The sequence below is a fragment of the Magallana gigas genome, chromosome 4, assembly GCF_963853765.1.
Source record: "Magallana gigas chromosome 4, xbMagGiga1.1, whole genome shotgun sequence".
NCBI classification, from domain to species: domain Eukaryota; kingdom Metazoa; phylum Mollusca; class Bivalvia; order Ostreida; family Ostreidae; genus Magallana; species Magallana gigas.
The window spans coordinates 30,926,938-30,947,549 of record NC_088856.1 but is presented as its reverse complement, the minus strand read 5'-3'; the positions used below and the strand labels follow the sequence as shown (position 1 = coordinate 30,947,549).

At 33.4% G+C, this 20,612-nt stretch overlaps 3 protein-coding genes across 3 annotated transcripts in view; 1 reads left to right on the top strand and 2 right to left on the bottom strand.

Annotated features, from left to right (window-relative positions):
* Positions 1-266: 266 nt before the first annotated feature.
* Positions 267-20,612, bottom strand: part of LOC136275049 (glutathione S-transferase 1-like) — a 47,701-nt gene continuing 27,355 nt past the window's right edge. The window contains exons 3-6 of the mRNA XM_066083316.1: positions 2,690-2,785; positions 1,962-2,077; positions 1,569-1,673; positions 267-804 (exon numbers count right to left, since the gene is read on the bottom strand). Coding sequence (XP_065939388.1) covers positions 640-804; positions 1,569-1,673; positions 1,962-2,077; positions 2,690-2,785 — 482 coding nt within the window. The 3' untranslated portion in view covers positions 267-639. The remainder of the gene's footprint in view (positions 805-1,568; positions 1,674-1,961; positions 2,078-2,689; positions 2,786-20,612) is intronic.
* On the top strand, positions 10,850-15,212 carry LOC136274658 (solute carrier family 28 member 3-like). Its single transcript, XM_066082035.1, has 9 exons — positions 10,850-10,989; positions 11,430-11,627; positions 11,851-12,012; positions 12,137-12,262; positions 12,491-12,615; positions 12,809-12,977; positions 13,354-13,617; positions 14,005-14,185; positions 14,458-15,212. The coding sequence occupies exons 1-9, from the start codon at positions 10,852-10,854 to the stop codon at positions 14,484-14,486; spliced, it is 1,392 nt and encodes a 463-aa protein (XP_065938107.1). The 5' UTR covers positions 10,850-10,851; the 3' UTR covers positions 14,487-15,212.
* LOC136274657 (tripartite motif-containing protein 2-like) lies at positions 17,950-20,222 on the bottom strand. Its single transcript, XM_066082034.1, has 2 exons — positions 20,162-20,222; positions 17,950-19,773 (listed from the first exon to the last, which is right to left on the bottom strand). The coding sequence occupies exon 2, from the start codon at positions 19,764-19,766 to the stop codon at positions 18,102-18,104; it is 1,665 nt and encodes a 554-aa protein (XP_065938106.1). The 5' UTR covers positions 19,767-19,773; positions 20,162-20,222; the 3' UTR covers positions 17,950-18,101.

Sequence of the window (20,612 nt, the reverse complement as noted above, 5' to 3'; positions counted from 1 at the left end):
ACATACAAAAGCAAGTGACCAACGTGGGGCTCAAGCCAACGACTGACGCGGGTCATGTATCTTTTATTTTTATTGCAAAGTTGAAACTTTCATACCCACTTGAATCACCAAAGAAAAGATGTTATTGTTTAAATAATACGTGAAAGAAAGGAGTTTTCGGACGATTGTTTTATATTTAGAAAAAAATGTGGTTTGGGATTAAAATTTATTCTTAAAAGTAGCAAAAAGCAACTATAATTGAAAAGTCATAATTTCCGTCAATTTTATTTAAATTTCATAAAATGTAGTACCATGAATATACAACTGCATTACCTTAAATGTAAATAATTAATATCATAAAACAATATCTGGCGCTGTATACATGTACATGTAGGTTACACGTTAGGGTAGGGCAGCAGAGTTGATCACGTTTCACAATACCATGTATATTAGAAAACATCAATCCCCAAAATCAAAGTGGTAAATACAAGTATGTATAAATTTTATGTCTGTGAAGGGCTATGATGATGATGATTTCGAAATACCGTTACTCCTGTAACACTGTTTGTCCTCGGATAAATGTAACAAATTAACTGAGCCGAATCAAAAAGTGAAGTCCTTTCACGTGTCTACAAAATATTGGATACATGGACAAAACTCTCAGAACAGGGTGACCGGTCGATTTTCTAGATATTTCTTGACGTTTGGTATGCTCGCCACCTTCTGCCTGTGCGTCTGAAGTTGTGGAAAGCTCTTGATGAGATCTGGATAATCTCGCGTATGAATCTCCATGACGTCATATACGGCGAGATCGCCCAACGTTAACTAAAAAGATGAAAATAGATTCTGGTCATTATTATATTGCAAGTTTAGATTGTTTAAATTCAAAACATCTACAAGAAAAACATTGACATTTTTAAGAAATTGATTGATTTTGGTTTATTATTGATTTAATTTTCTCGAAAACCTCTCGCACAAAATCACAATTTCATTTTTAATAATTGCAGTGTTTATAGATTATGGGTTTATAACTTTGTCATTATATAAGCATTTTTTTTTTTAATTTTCATTTTTTTTTTCTTAAACGCCTTTGATAGCCGGGTAAAGTAAATCTTTCCTGTCCGTTTAATTTTGCTAGAGTTATCTCTCTTTGTCAATTTTTGGCTTACTTTTATAAGAATAGAATAAGTCTTGACCCCCCCCCCCCTCCACGGTCAAGACTCGATATTATTTGAAAAATTATCAATATTCTTTGTCAACAATGTTGATTGGATGCACAATAAGTCGTAAATTCAATATGCATGACACAATAAGCCAGAATCAATGTGATTTGCATGTACAGTTACTGTAATATTAACGTTCGAAGTTTTCAAAAATTGGATGTTTTCATGGATCTCTGTATCATATCACACAATGAAGAAAATTAGCTACGTACAGATATCTCAGGTTTATGACACCAAAGCCATGCCATAATACTGGGGCAAGCTTAAACTAATGTATTGTAAAAAATGAGACTATGATCAAATTTGCATACATTTGTGCATGTTATGAAAATAAATTTATGAAGCATATGTTAAAAAAAAACATACTCCGTCTCCAACCATATATCCTGAAGAATTGGAACTCAGTGTGTCCTGGAAAATTTTCCAAAACTTTGGGACGATTTCTTCAACCAACTTCTTTTGTAGCTCAGCCTTAAAAAGATAAACAGAGATCACACCTTTAGAATATACACAGTGTTTTTGTGGGGGTTTTTTTTTGGGGGGGGGGGATAATTATAGGAAAACCCCCTTTGATGGTATGATATTGAGTATATGAAAACTTTAAATATTATGAATTTTGGTATGGCTTATGGCTTGAAATTGGCAATTTTTAACAACTAAATCTTAAAATAATGATTAATTTCAAATATCGATCGTAAACATAATCATCGTTTTGTGTGTGTGTTTGTGTGTGTGAGTGGGGGGGGGGGGGTAAATTACTTTTTTGGTCTCATCCGGTTCTCGGAAGACCTTCACCCATTCCGCTCGCAAGTCTTCTGTCGTCTGGACGATGACATCGCACTGCGCTTGCTCCAAATTAGTTTTCCCACTAAGACCTAAACGAGGATGTTATCCATATTGAATTACCGGTATGTTAATACACTAAAATGAAATAATATAGTTGTCGACATCGGGGAAAATGGGGGGAGGGGGGAGGGCGAAGCCCTCCTCAATTAACGTGGTTAAAACATCACTTAACTAAGTCTTTTAATCCAGGAAAAATTAACCTGAGCAGTAGCATTCTAAAACTTGTTTAAATTTTACACTGCTCTACGGTCAACCTGACACCCCTTCTTATCCCCTTATACCCCCCCTCCCCCCCCCCCCTCCCCCCCCCCTCCCCCACACACACACAAAAGATTAGAATTTTGAGAACTGACGAAAATGGATCTTTAAATCGGAAAATTAACCTGAGCAGTAGGATTCTAAAACTAGTTACAAAATTAATGCAATGTACCGTGATTAAACTTACAACCCCAACCCACCCCCACTCCCCCGCCCCCGCCCTGCTGCACATTGAGTTTGTTTTCCACGCTTAAGAACAAGAATATTTACATGAATGTATGAGCAGACGTAAAAATAATCTCCACATCTACAAAACGCCTCTACCGTGTATATAACAAAACTTTGACAAACGTTCACTGATAATTTTCAAAATTCTTTCTCACCAAATTCTCGAGCCAGAAACCTTGCTATCGCCAGACTTTGGGGCAAAGTGGCTGTGTCGTCTATCGTTAGAATGGGTAGCTGCCCCTGAGGCGTTTCTTAAAATAAATGAAACAACATAGGTGCATTTTATATATCCACATATACATGAATGTTCGGCTTTGATACATTCCTATAAATCGTGCTCTAATAAATAATACGATCTTCACGGAAATTTTAACGGGCCGCACGTTTTTTCTGTTTATCATTAATCGGTAAAAATGAATGTCAGTCGGTAAAAGTCATATTTTTTCTCTCGAATTTAAAATTTAAAAAAATAAAAAATGTTGTTCCTGTATATACATGTAAGTTGATGAATATAAATACTTATATTTACATTCTACTTTGTTTTTCCATTAAAATCTTTGATATTTAAATGCCTCTAAATGCAACACCTATTCACTGCGTATGAATTTACAAGTAATTTTCATAAGTAGTTCTCAAACAGTGAATTCTATGATATTGGTGAAAAAAAAATAATTTATCAACTTTAAAACACCATGTTTTACAATTATTCAACAAAAAAGTTTACTTCATTATTAAAAACAAAATTTTAAGAGTTATTTTTCATGGATTATATGTTCATGTTCGTCGATCTCATCTCAACAGTCTATTAGATAACCAGTTAAAACCGGTTTTATAAATCAGCTGTTCTTGCTGTTACTAATTTACTCCCTCCGTTATATGCAATTTATATCGATGTATTTAAGTAAATAATTGATTTCATCAGTAAGGGAATGTAAATATAAGCATTAAATGATTTATTTTTGACGTCGTTGTGTCAATAACTGCCGTCAGGTGAGCAGACAAATTATCATAACGCGCTAATGCGCGTTATTCAATTTGTCTGCTCACCTGACGGCAGTTATTGACACGACGACGTCAAAAATAAATCATTCAATGCTATAATGATTCATAATTTTAGAATAACAAGTGGTTTAGTGGGTTATTTTTTTTTTAACAAAAGGGGGGGGGGCAGTGCACCTGCACCAAGACAATAGAATCTGAAAGGGTAATCGACACATGTATATCCTTCTTACATGTAGGTGGGTTGTTTAGACTTTAGAAGATTTTAAAAATAAAATTGGCATGTCCATGTGTTTAAGTAGGAGTGAATCACAAAAATGTTATTTCAAATATTTCTTTTCCTTTTTTCTGGTCATCAATTAGTTTTACATGTACAATGTTTTCACATTTACGTCATCAGTGGTATATGAACTGTCATGTAGTTGTGTGCGACATGATAATTGTGCTTTAAATTTATTACCTTAGTTCAGCATGCACACTATAGTCATTTTTTTACGGTGCATGGTTTCGTACATATATGTGCTTTGCTTGATCTTCTTTTTTAACAAAAGAAAAACTTTTACCCAAAGACTATCAGTCATTCGAAATATCGATATTATCATTGATGATTTTTCCCCCCTTTTCATTCTCTTTCATCTTGCACCAGGTGCTACTTGTAGCGTGCAATCAATCGAACCATGAAATTAAAACGTTTTGAAAAATTAATTTACGTGTCTCATTCATCAATGGATTCGATGCATGGTTAAATCCAACTAGTCAACAATTCTGTCTGTAGAGGAATTCTTATCACAAGAAGAAATTCGCGCTTTATGGTAATCAATCATATACGTTTTAATGTTAAATACAAAAATGATAATTAACATAATTCAATGTTAACATTTCTACGTAATTACAAATAATGAATGTACATATATATTCTATGGATATAACAATGAGTATTCTACTTGTGTACAAATTTCATGCTTTATAAAAATTCTATTCACAAATAGTATTCTCATGGTATGAACAATATTTTTCTCTCAAACTAAATGACAAAACGAACAATAATCATCATCTGAATAATTTAATATGCGGGCGTTTGAACTGCACAATATCTGTACGAATCCCTCCCCTCCATCCCCTTAAGAAATATGAAGAAATGTAACTGAAAAATGGTTATATGCACAGAAACATGAGGTTAGACATTTTATAATGTCGGGTGTCTTTAATTATTTGAGAACTTACTTGGTTTAAGCGCTGGCCAATATTCGTTTTGATTCTGTCGTCTGCGTGCTGTACGCCAGCGGCGGCAAAGAGCAGACGTGAAAGCTCCGCTCTTCCACGAATGTCAAAATACGTCAGTTTGTAATTCTTCATTTTGATTCCAAAACACAAAATAAGAATAAGACACACAGGAATAAAAATAAACAATATTGAATATATGAGTTACCTGTCGATATTTATATGTTACCTGTCTAATTAGCCTTCAAATAACTTGATAATTGGACATACTTGTACATGTAGGTTACGTGTTAGCGACATACCTTGCAGAGATATTCGTTTCCTGGTGGTATGACCCTTACAGGTTTTTATTTACAAAATATCGAGGCTCTCCGCGGGTCCCTAAGAGATAACCATGCACCCACCCAAGAGGATGACACAACAATTTCGTGACTTCATTTTCATAAATGTCGTGCAAGATAATGCGCTTTCGGTTGTGATTTTTCTCTAAGTGAGTTTGTCTCTTAATACATCCGGTACAAACTACATTTGTTGAATTAAAAAAATTCTCCCTTGAACATCTTATTAAATCCGATGTTAGAAAGTTTATCGGACGCAGATAGCACTATTGACACTGCAAGCTTTATCAAAGCCATTAAGAAAATCGTGTCCGCAACGTTGGCAAACAAATTGACACACTTAGCCTTCCTTGGGATTCTTTAATTTGTCCGCGGCCATCTTTATAGATAGTGTTGCGAACAGTTAATTGCACAGCGATTTAAAAATTCCGTATGTTAATTTACTTTTTATCTTTCTTTTTCTTACATTGTAAAGGGATTATCTACAGGTTATTACCAAACTCAATAGCAAAAGATGTTAAAACGGGCATGGTCATGATTTTGGTCAAATTTGATTTTTTTCTATTTTTATTGTTTACAATGCCTTTTTAAGTAAGGAATTTATAATGATCAAGCAAATTTTGTGAGCTATGAGCAAGATACATGTACAGAGCTCAGAATACCTATAAAAAAATAATTATGTAAAGGTTTGCGCTATGTTTTTATTTATATTGATCCGATACTAGTATACCGTTAAAAAGGTTTTCAAGCTGATTTTTCTTTCTGCTGATTAGATTACAACATAATAAAAGAAAGTAGTTTGTAGCATTTGCACATTCATTTTAGATCTAAACCAGCAATTACAAAATGTACACAAAACTTAACCTGAGCTCTGTTTACATAACAAAGAATTGTGAGCTCTGTACCTCAATTATAACTCGTTATTTTCATTTTTTCTCATAATATTTCAATTTCCACATTTGTTTATGAATTACATGTATGATTGTATGTATTTATTATAGCTACATGTACTTGAATTAATGTTGACATTGGAATATCTAAACAATGCATACTTGTATATGAATGCACCTTTGAAAAGTTCAATGAATGCGTACATTTATACCCAGACAAGTTGTTTTGCTGGATTGCAAAATCAATCAATTAAGAAATCATTAAAAATAGTGAATTTGTTTTTTCTCGGAAATAAAGTTCGATTAGATTTGTATGATCACATGCAATATATTGCTCTATTCTTTGATTTTATTGCCTCAAAATATACTGAACTTTGCTTGCTTTTTATTGAATTTGACAGGTTGATGGGGGTATTTCAGCTGAAATATATAGTTTCCGAATATATTGTTGCATTGAAATGTTGATTTAGAATGAAAATGTAAAAGCAATTTAATTCATTTTCAATAAAAGTTTTATTACTTGAAACATTGTGGAACTAACAATATGACTATTTAAAGCTATACGTACACGTAATAAACACGATTTGTTTTAGTGTGAATTAAAATAATACTGCGTAAGTTTAGAAAAGCGTCCTATAGAATTTCTACAAATATTTGCCCCCAAAAATATCTTTTTTATCAACCAAGCACATGGTCTTTATCAAAGAAAGGCAACTCTATTTGAATGATTCATGCCTTTTTAGTATTCTCAATAGGTCAATAAGAAATTAATTTCTTAATGCATTGATTTTTCTAGTGTAAGGGTTGGCAATAAATTTTACTATATCAATATCTGGAAGAAAATATTATAGAACACATCATATTGCATGCTTGCAAAAAATTCTGAATTGATATTATTTCTTGAAAACTGTGAAAATGTTTCTTTGTATGCATGTGTGGTTATATTCTAATCATACCGGAAGTCTGTTGGAGTGGGTCTAATCTAGTGGGTATTTTCTTCCCTGTATACACATAAAACGCGCAGGGGCATGTAGATAAAAAAAATTTATAACATGTTAGAAAATGAGACTCTTTAATGGTGGCGCACGACTTTACTTAATACTACCATTGGTTACACACACTTCATTTTGACGCTGAACAAAACATCTTTTGAAACAATATCGAGTATAGACTCCATTAAAAACTGAATGAGAAAAACATATTATAAAACTGATTGCCAATTCGTTTATAAACTTTACAACAACCGAGAGTTTGTGGGGATATATTGAAACTTTTTTATATGGTATGTGAAAGGCGTTATAAAATATTTTAATTACATGTACTCCCTTGATTTTAACGATCACTTTCATTGTTTGAAATTTCATATGTATTTGGAGAACGGTTTTTAGTAGCAATACATGTCAGCTCTGGTTTTTAATTATATTTAGAGTAAAGTTTGACCACATCATTTTGACAGCATCATATTTATCTATTTTTATTGCAGCGATATACAGTGTGTTTTGATTTCACTCTTGTTTATTATTATTTGAATATCAGGTTGTGCTATTTCAGCCAATAAATACCTAATACATACCCTTTTTAGAAAAAAAAACTTATGGGGGTAGCAATGTGCGACCAAGTTTGAAAATGTTTTCATAATTAAAAAAAAGGGTACTAAGTATGTAGCATCTTATTTCAAAATAGAGAAACCAGACAGAAAATGGAGTGGTCTTGTACGATTTTGTTTTATAGAAAAAAAAATTATATATATATATATATATATATATATATATATATATATATATATATATATATATATATATATATATATATATATATATATATATATATATATATATATATTTAAAATCAAAGTAGAAGCCCCTCCAATATATAATATTTACTACCTTAAAGATTAAAATGTGTTTGCTGAAACAGTATTTTTATAAATATCTCTATAATATTTTTTAACCTATTAAGTAGTTACAATGATAACTTTATTTGATATACTTGTACATAAGAAAGATATTTTAGACGTTATTTATATCAGAAAGGTGAACGTATGTGTGCATTCAATTATATGAATATTAAGTATTATGATTTGCTAATACTATGAGAATTGCTTTTAGGTATAAACACAAAATTGTAATAGAAACATTTCAACATTTTAGTTTTTAATACCTTTACATTCTATAATTAAACCTTGTTTGATTTCTGCGTTCCTTTTTAACATAAAGTGTAGATAAAACACATGCGTTTAAAACGGCGCTAAATAATAATTTCTTTTACAGTACATATTCCGTAATGTTATTAAATCTTCAATTTTGTCCATATCGTAGTGAGATATTTTATGTATACATTCGAAGACTAGTTTTGTTTAAAATTTGATATCGTTATCATTGTCCAAAGATAAATCGCTGCAACGACTTTGTTTAACCACTCTCAATAGCAAATTATATCCTAACAAGGCCTTCTGTGCAAACATCTGGATTCTGTGCCAAATTGCACTAAAAGACCCTCTTAGAACACATAAAATATGTTATCTTTCAATTGACAGTCTTAGATTTCAGGCAGAATAGGCTAGACAATAAATGGAGAAAAAAGGAGGATGCAAACCTTGAACAAGACATTTTATATACATTCAAGGGTAATTTCTCCTGATATAGATTAGGTCAAATAAATCTTATGATTTCCTTAGATTTTTCTAAATTCCAAGCTTTAAAGGTGCATATGTTCTTGAAAGACACTAAAATGCAATTTAGGTCATTGTCTTTTTATCTTTTTCTAATAAATCAAATCGGTATCAAAATTGAATTTTACAAGTATCATTACCACTCTTAAAGTAGAAACAGCATTACATGAATATCCCGTTTGATGTGACAGTTGTTTTTAGATGCAAAGGTATACAACCAAAGGTAAAATTTAAAAAAAAATGACCCAAACTTCGTCCAATGACAGTATTTGAACGACCAAATATAGGCATTTCGGCAATTAATAGTCATCTTCCACCTTTTTTTTTTTTACATTTTCCATAGAAACCGTCGACGATGGACAGTGAAGTGACTTCTATAGAAATGAAACCCGCAAACCAAGGAGTGACAAACTTAGGATACAGATCTACAGAAGTGCGTACTGCGTATCAATTACCTTGCATATGATCTCTAACAAAAGGCCGACGGGCCGTAAAAATTACCCGAGAACCATGGTTCTATAAGGACCTGTTTCAGAGTCTTATGTTTACATCTAAAGCTTCATTTTGTAGTCTAATCCCTAATCCGAAACTTCTCTAACTGGTCCCCAAGCTTTTTATCATTTTCATGTTTGCAAACATCAATTCAAAGTTTCTAAGACTATATACATGCACATGCGCATTATCACTATACATTGAATGACCATATTGGCCACAGCAAAGGTCCTGACCGCCTGACCTAGGGCCCATGAATTTTACAGTTATGGTAGGGGGCTTCATTATGGACGTCATGATGATAATCATGCATTCACTCATAGAATAAGACTTTCTAAGATTGAATACATTCTCATTATATGACCATATCCGCCCCGCCCCGAAGTCCTGAACCCATCACTCAGTGACCATAAATTTCACAATTTAGGTAGAAGGTTTTATGAACACCATTGCCATGCATTTAACATTTTCTATGTGGGAGAAGAGAAGTAGATGTGTTTTTCATATTTGGTAACGTTAAGCCAATAAGGTTCCAGAAATGGAACAGTAATAAATTTCGCAACTTAGATTTATCATGTCCCATAGACAATTCAAACCAAAAAATAAGCAATTGGTCTTTTAGTTTTCCAGAAGTTAAAAAAGTAAAACTGTTAAAGGACGACCACCGTCGCATGACGGCGAACGAAGACCAGTGACTCAGGTGACCTAACAAGGAATTCTGACACAATAGATTAGATATAATAATTCATCTTACTTTGAACCTTCAAACAAGTTTCCCTACTTCCTACAGGAAAATAGTACATACTATTTTAAAGAGTTCCTATGCTAATGTTAGGTACAAGCGTAAGAAAAAAATGTAGATCCTGGTTTTTGGGGTTCAATTATGGAATGATTTATTGACATCTCCAAAAGATCCTGTTTAAGAAGGTTATATTGCAGGTCGTCTTTCTAATGCCATTAATTTAAGATTTGGAAAAAACATATCATTGATATAAAAATATTTTTACTAGTGTTTTTTTATGGTTTTAGAATGGATTATCAGACCACCGCGATTCCGTACAACATAATAGCATCAAACTTGAAATAGAAGAAAAATTCGGATGATGAAGTTTACACCGGATGTGCTCGGGTCGCAAATAAAATCCAAACCGGAGTCGTGGGTACTCTCAGCAAACATGGATCGAAAATCAAACTATTATTTAAACTTGTGCTTTTACTTCTGTATTTCGCATATTTTGGCTATGCTATGTACTACAGGTATGGGGATGAGGGTTCCATTCGTTTATTAGTGTGTACCATATTGGGAGTTTTAATTTTATTTTTGTACATCTTCAACCGACTGTCTGGCTTCAAATTTAAATTTAGCTCGGAACAGAGGTCGCTGTCCAAAGAAAAGAAAAGAAAAAAGAAAAAGCGACACACCGGAAAGTTCGTAAATTTTTCAAATTTAATTTGCATATTTAACAATGTTAGCAGATATATGTTACAGTATTAATCATATTTTGGTCGATCGATACTGCTTTTGCAATTTATGAAATAAATTCACACTTTTGCTCATAAATACCACAGGTTTTCATAAATATGGTTTGTTTGAAATCTCTGTATACCTTTGTGTTGCAGGGAAGACGAACAACTCATGCACAAAATCAGTTCTTACATTCTAGACATTTTGAGTTGAATATAGTTTAAATTTACTTAGGTTCCTTATGCTGGCAGTGTTTATTGCCCTCGCTGCATACATCATCTATGACGTCCTCTTGGACTACCCACAAAATGCCATCTCTGTTGCCGGTCTGGCACTGTATATTATCATCTTTTACGTATTCTCAAAGAACCCTGCAAAGGTATTTATTTGGATCACTTTTCACAGCATCTTTATGATGTATTTCAAAGCATTTTGCATTCACAAAGAAATACTTAAAATCTTAAAGTTTAAATATAACGAATTTTTCTTAACTAGATTATATGTTATACATGTAGCTTAAAAAAGTCATACCTGAAAGAAAAAAAAAGATATATATAATATTCGCCTCCGTTTTATATTCGCTCTTTTTGCCCTTGTTGTCAGGGGCAAATTTAAGACTGGGCGAATTCCCAGTGTCTCAAATAACTGTGTCCTGGCGAATTCAAGACGGGGCAAAACCAATTGCATATGTAGAAGGGCGAAAATTACACGAGGCATAAATAAACCCGTATACAGTATCTTATCGGTATTTTTTTTATCACTAAGCCTCCTTAAATGTACCAAGTGAACCGATATCGATACTTTTCTTAATGTTCAAAGGTGAAGTGGCGGCCAGTGTTCTGGGGTTTTGCATTGCAGTACATCTTTGCTTTGGTTATCCTGAGGACGTCGTGGGGTTACCAGGCATTTCAATGGTTAGGGGATCGAGTGACAGAGTTTCTCAACTACTCAAATGCCGGTGCTACGTTCCTCTTTGGTGATATTCTGGTCACCACGTACTCACTCTTTGCTTTCAGAGTAAGTTCATTTCATCAGCAAATTATGGCATTAAAAGAAAGTTCCCGAAAATTTACCTTACATATTCTTCATTTCTCTCGCATTCTTTTCCTCTTTCACTTTTTGAATTTCATACTCACATCATCTTATTCTCTTGGTTTAAACATACTATATCTCATCTCATCTCATCTCTCTCTCTCTCTCTATCTCTCTCTCATTCTCTCTCTCTCTCTTTTCGTGACAGGTGCTTCCAGTGGTGGTATATTTTTACACAGTGACGTCAGTCTTATACTACCTCGGGGTGATGCAAGTGATCGTCAAGAAAATGGGCATGTTCCTTTCCTTCTGTTTAGGAACTTCTCCCGCCGAATCACTGAACGCAGCAGGAAACATATTTGTAGGCATGGTGAGTTTCTCTAAATATTTATTTAGATATTTTGTCTGTAATACATATTTTTGCGTTGATAATCATAACTCTTGCAAGCGACAACTGAACATTCATTCCCATTTTGAATTTTTTTAAATTTAAGACCGAGGCTCCATTGATGATTCAACCATTCCTGAAGGACATGACAAAGTCAGAACTTCATGCCGTTATGGCAGGGGGGTTTGCTACAATAGCCGGGTCCGTGCTTGGAGCCTATATCAACTTCGGGGTATACATACATTTCATCATCTTATATCATCATTAATTACATGTATCATCAAATTAAATATCCTCATATCTCTCTCTCTCTCTCTCTCTCTCTCTCTCTCTCTCTCTCTCTCTCTCTCTCTCCACGTTGTTGTTAGTGTTGTTGTTGTTCTTCTTGCTTGAAGAATAGTGTATATACATTTTTGCAAATGACACAAGCTTGATCTTTTCCTTCATGTATTTTTTGCAGGTGCCCGCTAACCACCTGATCACCGCCTCCGTTATGTCTGCCCCTGCGGCTCTCGCCATCTCCAAACTCGCCTACCCAGAGACCGAACGGACCAGAAAACAGGATTTTGATAAAATGGGCAAATCGTATGAGACTTATTGATATTACGTATCATTTTTCTCACTTTTAGGTACCCCCCCCAAAAAAAAGAAGTCCCAATTTTTTTTTCAAATAAAATAACTAAAAAGTTTCACATGCACTTTGCATAATTTTTTTTAACGTGACCATCGATTGGTCACTGATCAGATATATTTAAGACTTTAAGTTATCTTGTTACAGGAAAGACAGAAATGTCATTGAAGCCATTTCGTCAGGAGCAAGTAACTCTGTCAAAGTCGTGGCCGCCATTGCGGTGAATGTCATGGCCTTCCTCTGTGTCCTTGAATTCGTCAACATGACCTTGGACTGGTTCGGTGACCGTGTCGGAGTGGATGGACTCTCGTTCCAGGTTTTCAATTTAGTATTATTTTTAAAAAGTGTTGCTTTTGAAAGAGGCTAAAAAGTTATAATTAACACATTTTTGTTAAAATAAAATTAAAATTGGTGTATATTTTAATTCAAAGATGTTAGAAATACATGCACAACATGTGTCTTGCTTTGAGTTACATCGTTGCATTACGGCGAGATTATATTAAGAAAAAAATAGCAAATTTAGCCTTAAACCTATAAAGAAAACTGCATGAATTACTAGTATATAGTGAAGGTAATGTTTGAAAGATCTCACAATGTGTACGATTTGTTTGTTGGTAGAAGATACATGTACTATGTTCTTATGTGTTCTATTTGATAACATATTTCATGTGTACAATTTGTTTCGTTGGCAGCTTATTTGTTCTTATGTGTTTTACCCGATCGCATACTTCATGGGTACGGATGTTTCTGACTGTCGTAAAGTGGCCGAGCTAGTTGGCATCAAGACATTTACCAACGAGTTTCTGGCCTACAAGGAACTTTCCGTTCTCATTGCCAATAAAAAGAATTTCACGGACTATACCGCTCAGTGGAACTCGTCGGCGGACTGGTACTATCAGGGAGATGATATAGTGCTGCCATATGTCAATCAAACGCTGAAGAAAGGAATCATGTCGGTAAAATATATAAAGTTGCTTCCCTTTCATGAATTTGCTAATTTTATAAACGGTCGCAAATGCATTTTCTTGGCGATTTTTAGCCATCTTATTTAGGTCTCTAAATAAAAGTGTGTGCTTGTTAATTTCTCTCATTTTTGATTTTTAAAAGGTTTTTTTATATATTTTGTTTTGTTTTGAACTTTCTTAGCATACAGGTTTAAATTACATATGCAGTGGCAACTACACTTTTAATATTTATGATTATTAACTTTTCTAAACTAAAATTAAGTTGTTCGGGATTGTAACTTGTATATCTGGGGGGAAAAATCAATTAATTATGATGATTTGTCAGGCATAACTGGAAGACCGTTATTTTATCAATATATAGTGTATTTTACACTGTAGGGCAAATCTGAGGTGATAGCCACCTATGCATTATGCGGTTTCTCCAACATTGGATCCATGGGGATATTTCTGGGTGGGATGTCGGCACTGGTCCCCTCACGGCGGGGGGATTTGGCGCAGATTGTCGTGAGAGCCATGGTGGCTGGAAACGTTGCGTGTTTCCTGACAGGGTGTATAGCAGGTCAGTACATTGTATATATGGGTCTGTAAAATGCTCCTTCGTGTGTTTATTTTTAGGTTTTTAAAGAACAAAACGGAAGCAATCAACTTTGTCATTTGTTGTGAATTTGTTTTAGATAGTGTATTTCAAATACTGAAAAACTGAATAAACGTCGTTCTTGCATGATCTGAAAATAGAATTTATTATATTTTTTAAATTGTTGTGGATTGTGTCATCTATACATAGAATCTGGTTACCAAATTCAGAATATTGATAAGTTGCCTCTTTTACAGGTCTACTTTATAAAGACTACAATACATAGAAAATGTGGAAGAAAAAGAATAAAGATAACATAATGCAGCGAGGGGATTATTCTGTAGTAAAAGTTCGAAAATATAAAACCATTTTTCACGTAACACTGAAGCAAAAAGAACGAAATATTTATCATTCAACGGTAGATCTACATGAATGTACATGAAGTTGCATTCAATTTGTGTGTGTTCGAGAAAGTGCTAGCTACAGGTATATCTAATAGAATTATTTGACAATGTGTTTGTTTGTCTTTTTTGACATTTTTTTTCTTTTTTTCTTTTTATTTTTCTTTGGGTTTTTTTTTGAGGGGGGATGTGTATTTTTGTACTAGAAACACGTGGTTAACATGTATGTTCGACTGAGCGAAGCCAATAAAAGTAATCGTAATAATATTATTTTGAATTTGTGTGCATCTTTGATACATGTATGATTGTGTATTTAAACGTGCATTATCGCATTTATGAATTATATGATCAATATACATGTTATGAAAGTATTGTACCTGTGTTAAAAAATTGTGATACGCACAAGGTCATATAATACATATAGTACGTAATTATGATATTACAGTGCCACACATTTTTTTCCTTTACTTGTTTATAAGATTCATAAATTGTAAATTACATTTTAGTGGTCCTTTATAATTTATTTTGCCATAAAATTCAGAATTGACAACGAAATGCATTTTGCTATGTCTTTGCGCTTTTTGACTCCTTAAACGCATTTTAAAATAAAATATACGCTATAAAATTACAATGTTGCAGCTTTGATTAATTACTTATTTAAATTTTCAATGCAAGGCTTCTGCACCACATTTAGGTACTTCATATTTGTGGAAGGGGGGGGGGTGTTCTGAATGAAATTCATCAGATTATTAACAGGACAATTAATTTAGTATGAAGAAGACAACAGGATCTTATTTTGAATTAGATGCGAAAAAATTCTCAGCCAAGTTGAATTTTATCACATTTCTTTTACAATATCTAAGATATCAAATATTTGACCTGTAAAAAAATATATTTCATCCGGATGATCTAGGTTATCCAGGGGTGTCAAAAATTAGATACAACTAAATAACAAAGCAAACACACCCTGCTGATAAGACAATCTCCACTAATCTGTCCAGACCTGTATACATATCTAGGTTTCATAAAACATATCTTTATAGGATTTTCATTAATATAAAAAGAATTCCAAAACATGTGTTTGACACTCTGTAACAGAAAAATTCGCATGGACCACATTAGATAATTACCGGGACGGTGGCCGAGGTCGAATATGAAAATATATTTGCGTTGCAAAGGAAGGATAAAAATATTTGTAATATCTAAAGGTATTAAATAGACAGCTTATATTTTTTCGATATGTAAAATTGGTATGTTACATTTATATTTAATTGCCACGCCCATCAAAGATAAATTGACCTATTTTTTAATGATTTTATTAAAGTTGTCACGGGTTTTGGTCATTCTTTACATTTTATAGCTTTGTTGTCTAAGGTATATGTGATTTAAGGAGGCCGATTGGGGGGGGGGGGGGTGGAAAAGATACAATAGAAATTTTTTTAACCATATGTAATTTACACCAATCCTAGTTAATTTACAGAGTTTTAAGGAAATCGACCGTCTGGTTCTTTTAAGGTTCAATCTCAAAATACAGGTTCTTTTACAATAAGAATGTATAGGAAATTATCATTTTTAATTCGAAGCAAACTTTTAAACAATATATATATTAAAAGTAGTAAATTCTACCGTCTGGTTTTTAGTGGAGACCATCTCAAAATATTAAAATGCGCCAGATTTGGCAATAAATTTGAAGTATTACAAATATAGATTCATTTGGTAGAATGGTTTAATTAAAAAATTAAGAAAAATACCCTGACTGGAGGATAGTATTATTCTGTGTGTAGATTTTCAACGGCATGCGATTTTTACTTTTTCTTTTATGTTATTTCTTACTGCGCACTCCTACAAAGCTTCATTATATCATACTGTGACGTTATAAAAGCACAATGGCAACGGCAAAATCGTTTGAAAAATAAATTTTTCCTTAAAATTCTAAATATTTTTATCTGTATTTTATTTATTGTATTCAATTTTTTAATGATATCGAAAAAAAAATCATAAAAAATATAAATACATTGTATTTTACTAGAATGCGCAAAAACATGTGCAATGAAAACTAAAGTAGGCCTTCCTAAGGTGTCATTAAGGCAATGTTAGACTAAGTACATGTACTAAGCGCCGATGAAGTTTCTTAAGATTTCATAAATTGACATATGAAAAATGAAATATCATGCGCCCCCACCCATTTTTAGGGAATATGTTAAACAATGAAATGGAAATAAGGAAATATGGGTAAAAACGAAGTTATAAATAGATATACTTCTATTCCCCCCACCCAACCCCTACAAATTACGACTTGGGGAAGGAACCTTTTTTTAAGAGATCCAGGATTTTTTGGAGGAGTCTGCCCTCCCCCCTTTCAAAAACAAAGCCACGTGCCTGCTAGTACAGTTATTGCTGAGATCAAAGAGATGCCGCGGACCTTATTCTCCAATATTCCACGAACGTCATCAATAAAATACCAGATCTTGAACATAATTATACCAATCTCCAGTTGATCATGAGTTATAAATTATAAACTTTGTATTTTCCATAAACAAACAGAGATGACAAGGGTTAGTGTCATTTACAGCGCCGTGTTTGATTTTCAACAGCTACACGCGGCTGTTCCAAGACACCCCCAACAAATTATGTCTCCAGCCCCTAAATTATCAGTGAGAATGCTAGAAGGGAAGTTTAGTATAGTACTATGTTTGGTTGTGGCTCCCTTTATACGGCTCAACATTTCATGTGGCTGTCAATTAGACATTAATTGTATTGAAGGTGAATAAAAAAATAAAACGAGCCTTACAGAAAATTGATTATGTTCCTTTCAGATATTAAAATTGTTATTTGTTATAATTTCTACAGATTTATATATAACATTGTCGGAGAAGTAAAATGACTGTGTAAAGTGTTAATCAATCCGTTTTGTTGCAATTATTAATTAGAAAGTTTACAAAATTATTTAAAAGTCATTTTACCTCAATTGAATCAGTGTTGTCATTATTCGTATACTTCATACACACGCGTCTTTGAAGTCGCAAAAGCGCATGTAACAACCGGTGTAAATGACCACAACATATAAGTTCACACTGTCACCTTGTGGTTCATTCTTTCTACATAAACATTGTTAATATTTGTATTTCTACAACAGTATATACACGCTTTTCCAAAAAATAAAAAAGGGTGGGGGATACTGTTTGATAGAATATTGTACACAATGCACAATGTATAAGGTAGTTACCGGTATTACACATGATATGAATTCTGAGTCCAGCCGTACAATGTATCTTTAAAACACTTTTAATTGGTTCAAAACAATCTAGGACATTGGTAAAATTCATCTAAAATAAAACCACATGTACGCTATTTACAACCACATTTTATTGATAAAAACACGAATTAACAGAATTGCATCTTAGTATGATGAAATTCGTATTGTATCTCTTTGAATAATTCAGTGAAAAGATTAGAAAATGGCAATCATGTTTGTTGGCATCAATCACAAATTACAGTATCTATTTCGAATATTTGATTTTCTTTACATTGCCTTTGTAATACTCGCACACAAACAGATTGTCATTATTGTCAACACATAAACCCCAAGGAAGCTTCAGATCACAGTTATCAATGTAACGGAGAAACTGTCCATTCTGATCCAGAATGTGGATACAATGGTTGTCTCTGTCTGCTGTCAGTACATGACTCTGGCTGTCTGTTGTGATACCATAGGGTTTAAATGCATTGTTCTTGGTAACTGAGGGATGACCAGTGTATCTCCATCTGAGTTTCCTGTCCTGATTAACCACCACTACTGCACCAGCCTCACGGTCAGCTACACATATGTCATGGTTTCTATTCTCTGTGATGTATTTAGTATAATAATTCCCCGAGTACAGAGGTTTACCTTTATCATCAAATTGAATTGTTTGTTTCTCTGTAGATCCCGAGTAACGGACAACTTTGGATTGAGTGTAATCATCATTGTACATGGTAAGCAGGAGGTCACCATTAGATGCGACACGCATATTACGAGGCCTCCATCCCTGTAATCTAATCAACTTTTCTGTCTGTCCATTCTTTACTTTATACACTGTCTCTGTTATTCCATTTATGTACAGTAGATCCCCATCACTGTCTACAGCTATATCAATGGGGAATATACCTGATTTTTTCTTGATTGTCTGAAGGAGTGAACCTTTAATGTTGAAGCATTTAATATCATTGGTCTCTCCACTCGTCCATATATTACCATCATTTAGACAGGTCACATTGCGTAGTTTTTCATGCCTGGTCTGTATTGTGGTAACAAGCTCTGATTCATCCAGGAGTTCTCTGACTGAAGTGGTGGGTTGGTTAAATAACAAGACATTTTCTTCTGTAGCAGTAGATAGTGGGGTGATCTGTCCAAACAAACTATACAGCTTCTCACGGTCTATCGGTTTTGGAATGAATTTTGGCAGTGATACCTCAATCTTGGGTGGAAGCTTGCTGAACTCTCTGATCTTAGAGTTGTATTTAATGGCAGGAGATACTTCGGTAGATTTCTCAATTTCATTTATGGCCAGTAATGTTTGCTTTATGAGAGATTGTGTCTGTTTGATTTCATCTAAATGTTTCTGTAAAATGTCTCTGTGCTTCACTTTTATCTCCTTTATTTCAGTTTTCATTTTGTTGATGACGATGTCGATTTCTCTGTGCCATTGCTCTCCTTGTTTGGACATTGTTGTTGTAAGTTTCTCATATCCTTCATCCAGGTTGGCAAGCTTATTTTCCAGGTCGCGTGCTATTTCTTCATATTTAGGAGATAATGTGTTTACTAACTCTTCTGTATCTTTTTCAATTTTTTCTTTCTTTGCCTTGTACACAGTTGATATATCTACGAAAACATGTCCCCTGTGTTGTTCAGATGCAGTACAAGAAGAACAAATCAAAATGTTTTTGCAGTCTTTGCACTGAAATTCACAAGTTTTGTGTGGATGTATTTCACATTTTGGATAAATGAGAGTTGATTTACGTTCTTGAAAAGAGACTATTTTATGTTTGTCATATCCATCTGAGATGTGTTTGCCTATACATGGTGTGCATAGGTTGACGTGACAAAAGTCACAGTAGCTGTTTACTATGGCGGTCTCACAAAGGTCACATCGGTGAACATCCTGGGCACTGTTATGGGGATCCATAGTTGATCTACGAATAAAAATTTATGAAGCTTGTGACGAAGTTTGTATGTAAATGGTGTACATAAAGATGTGTACTTTGGTGAAAAAAAAAGTCTATAGCCTGAAAGTGATGTTTTTGTTTACTTAAAAAACATAAATTCGAATTGTCCCGTCCTTGTTTTTGTTGCAAAGAAAATCTTTGTGAGCGTATGCCAACACACTTTACTAGTAAATATTTTATTAAACACAATCAACCCGTATTTATTATTTGCGTCTAAAAAATATTTATTTCAAAATTAGGTTTTAGGCCTTTTCCAAATACACATGCATTGCTAAACATATATTTGATAGCAATTTGATAAACAACTCTCGACGCATGGTGAGTTGATGGAGAAATTAAATAGAGGAATACATACCGTGCTTAAATCTATCTACCCACTCCATAAAACATGGCTGTACGTAAAGAGTCACCTGACAACGTTTATTCACTCGAGTTACCTCCCGTACCTCATATTGAGTATTTTCACTGTTAAAAGTAAACTCTGTTAATAATAGTTAATTTCCTCATTTCCCTTTTAGAATTTAATAATCGCTACTCCTTCAGTTACATTTTCTTTACTCAATTCTGCAGTACAAATGTCTAGTATGTTGAACTGAATACTCAATTAGGTTTACTTAAATTACTCCCTTCCACTATAATAATGAGTTGAGATCATAAACTTACTTATACCAATAAACTTATTAGATTCTGCCATTTTGTAAAACTATTTTCAATGGTATAGATCCATTGCCAGTCTGTAAAAATATACGACGCTTTATAATATAATTATTTATATTCATATGTACAATCATGTACCTCAGATAGAA

Excerpts from the sequence above, each read along its gene's own strand:
- LOC136274658 (XM_066082035.1), top strand. The coding sequence starts at position 10,852 with ATGCTGGCAGTGTTTATTGCCCTCGCTGCATACATCATCTATGACGTC. Across the intron at positions 12,263-12,490 it reads GAGCCTATATCAACTTCGGG|GTGCCCGCTAACCACCTGAT; the intron begins GTATACATACAT and ends TATTTTTTGCAG. Across the intron at positions 13,618-14,004 it reads TGAAGAAAGGAATCATGTCG|GGCAAATCTGAGGTGATAGC; the intron begins GTAAAATATATA and ends TTTACACTGTAG.
- LOC136274657 (XM_066082034.1), bottom strand. The coding sequence starts at position 19,766 with ATGGATCCCCATAACAGTGCCCAGGATGTTCACCGATGTGACCTTTGT.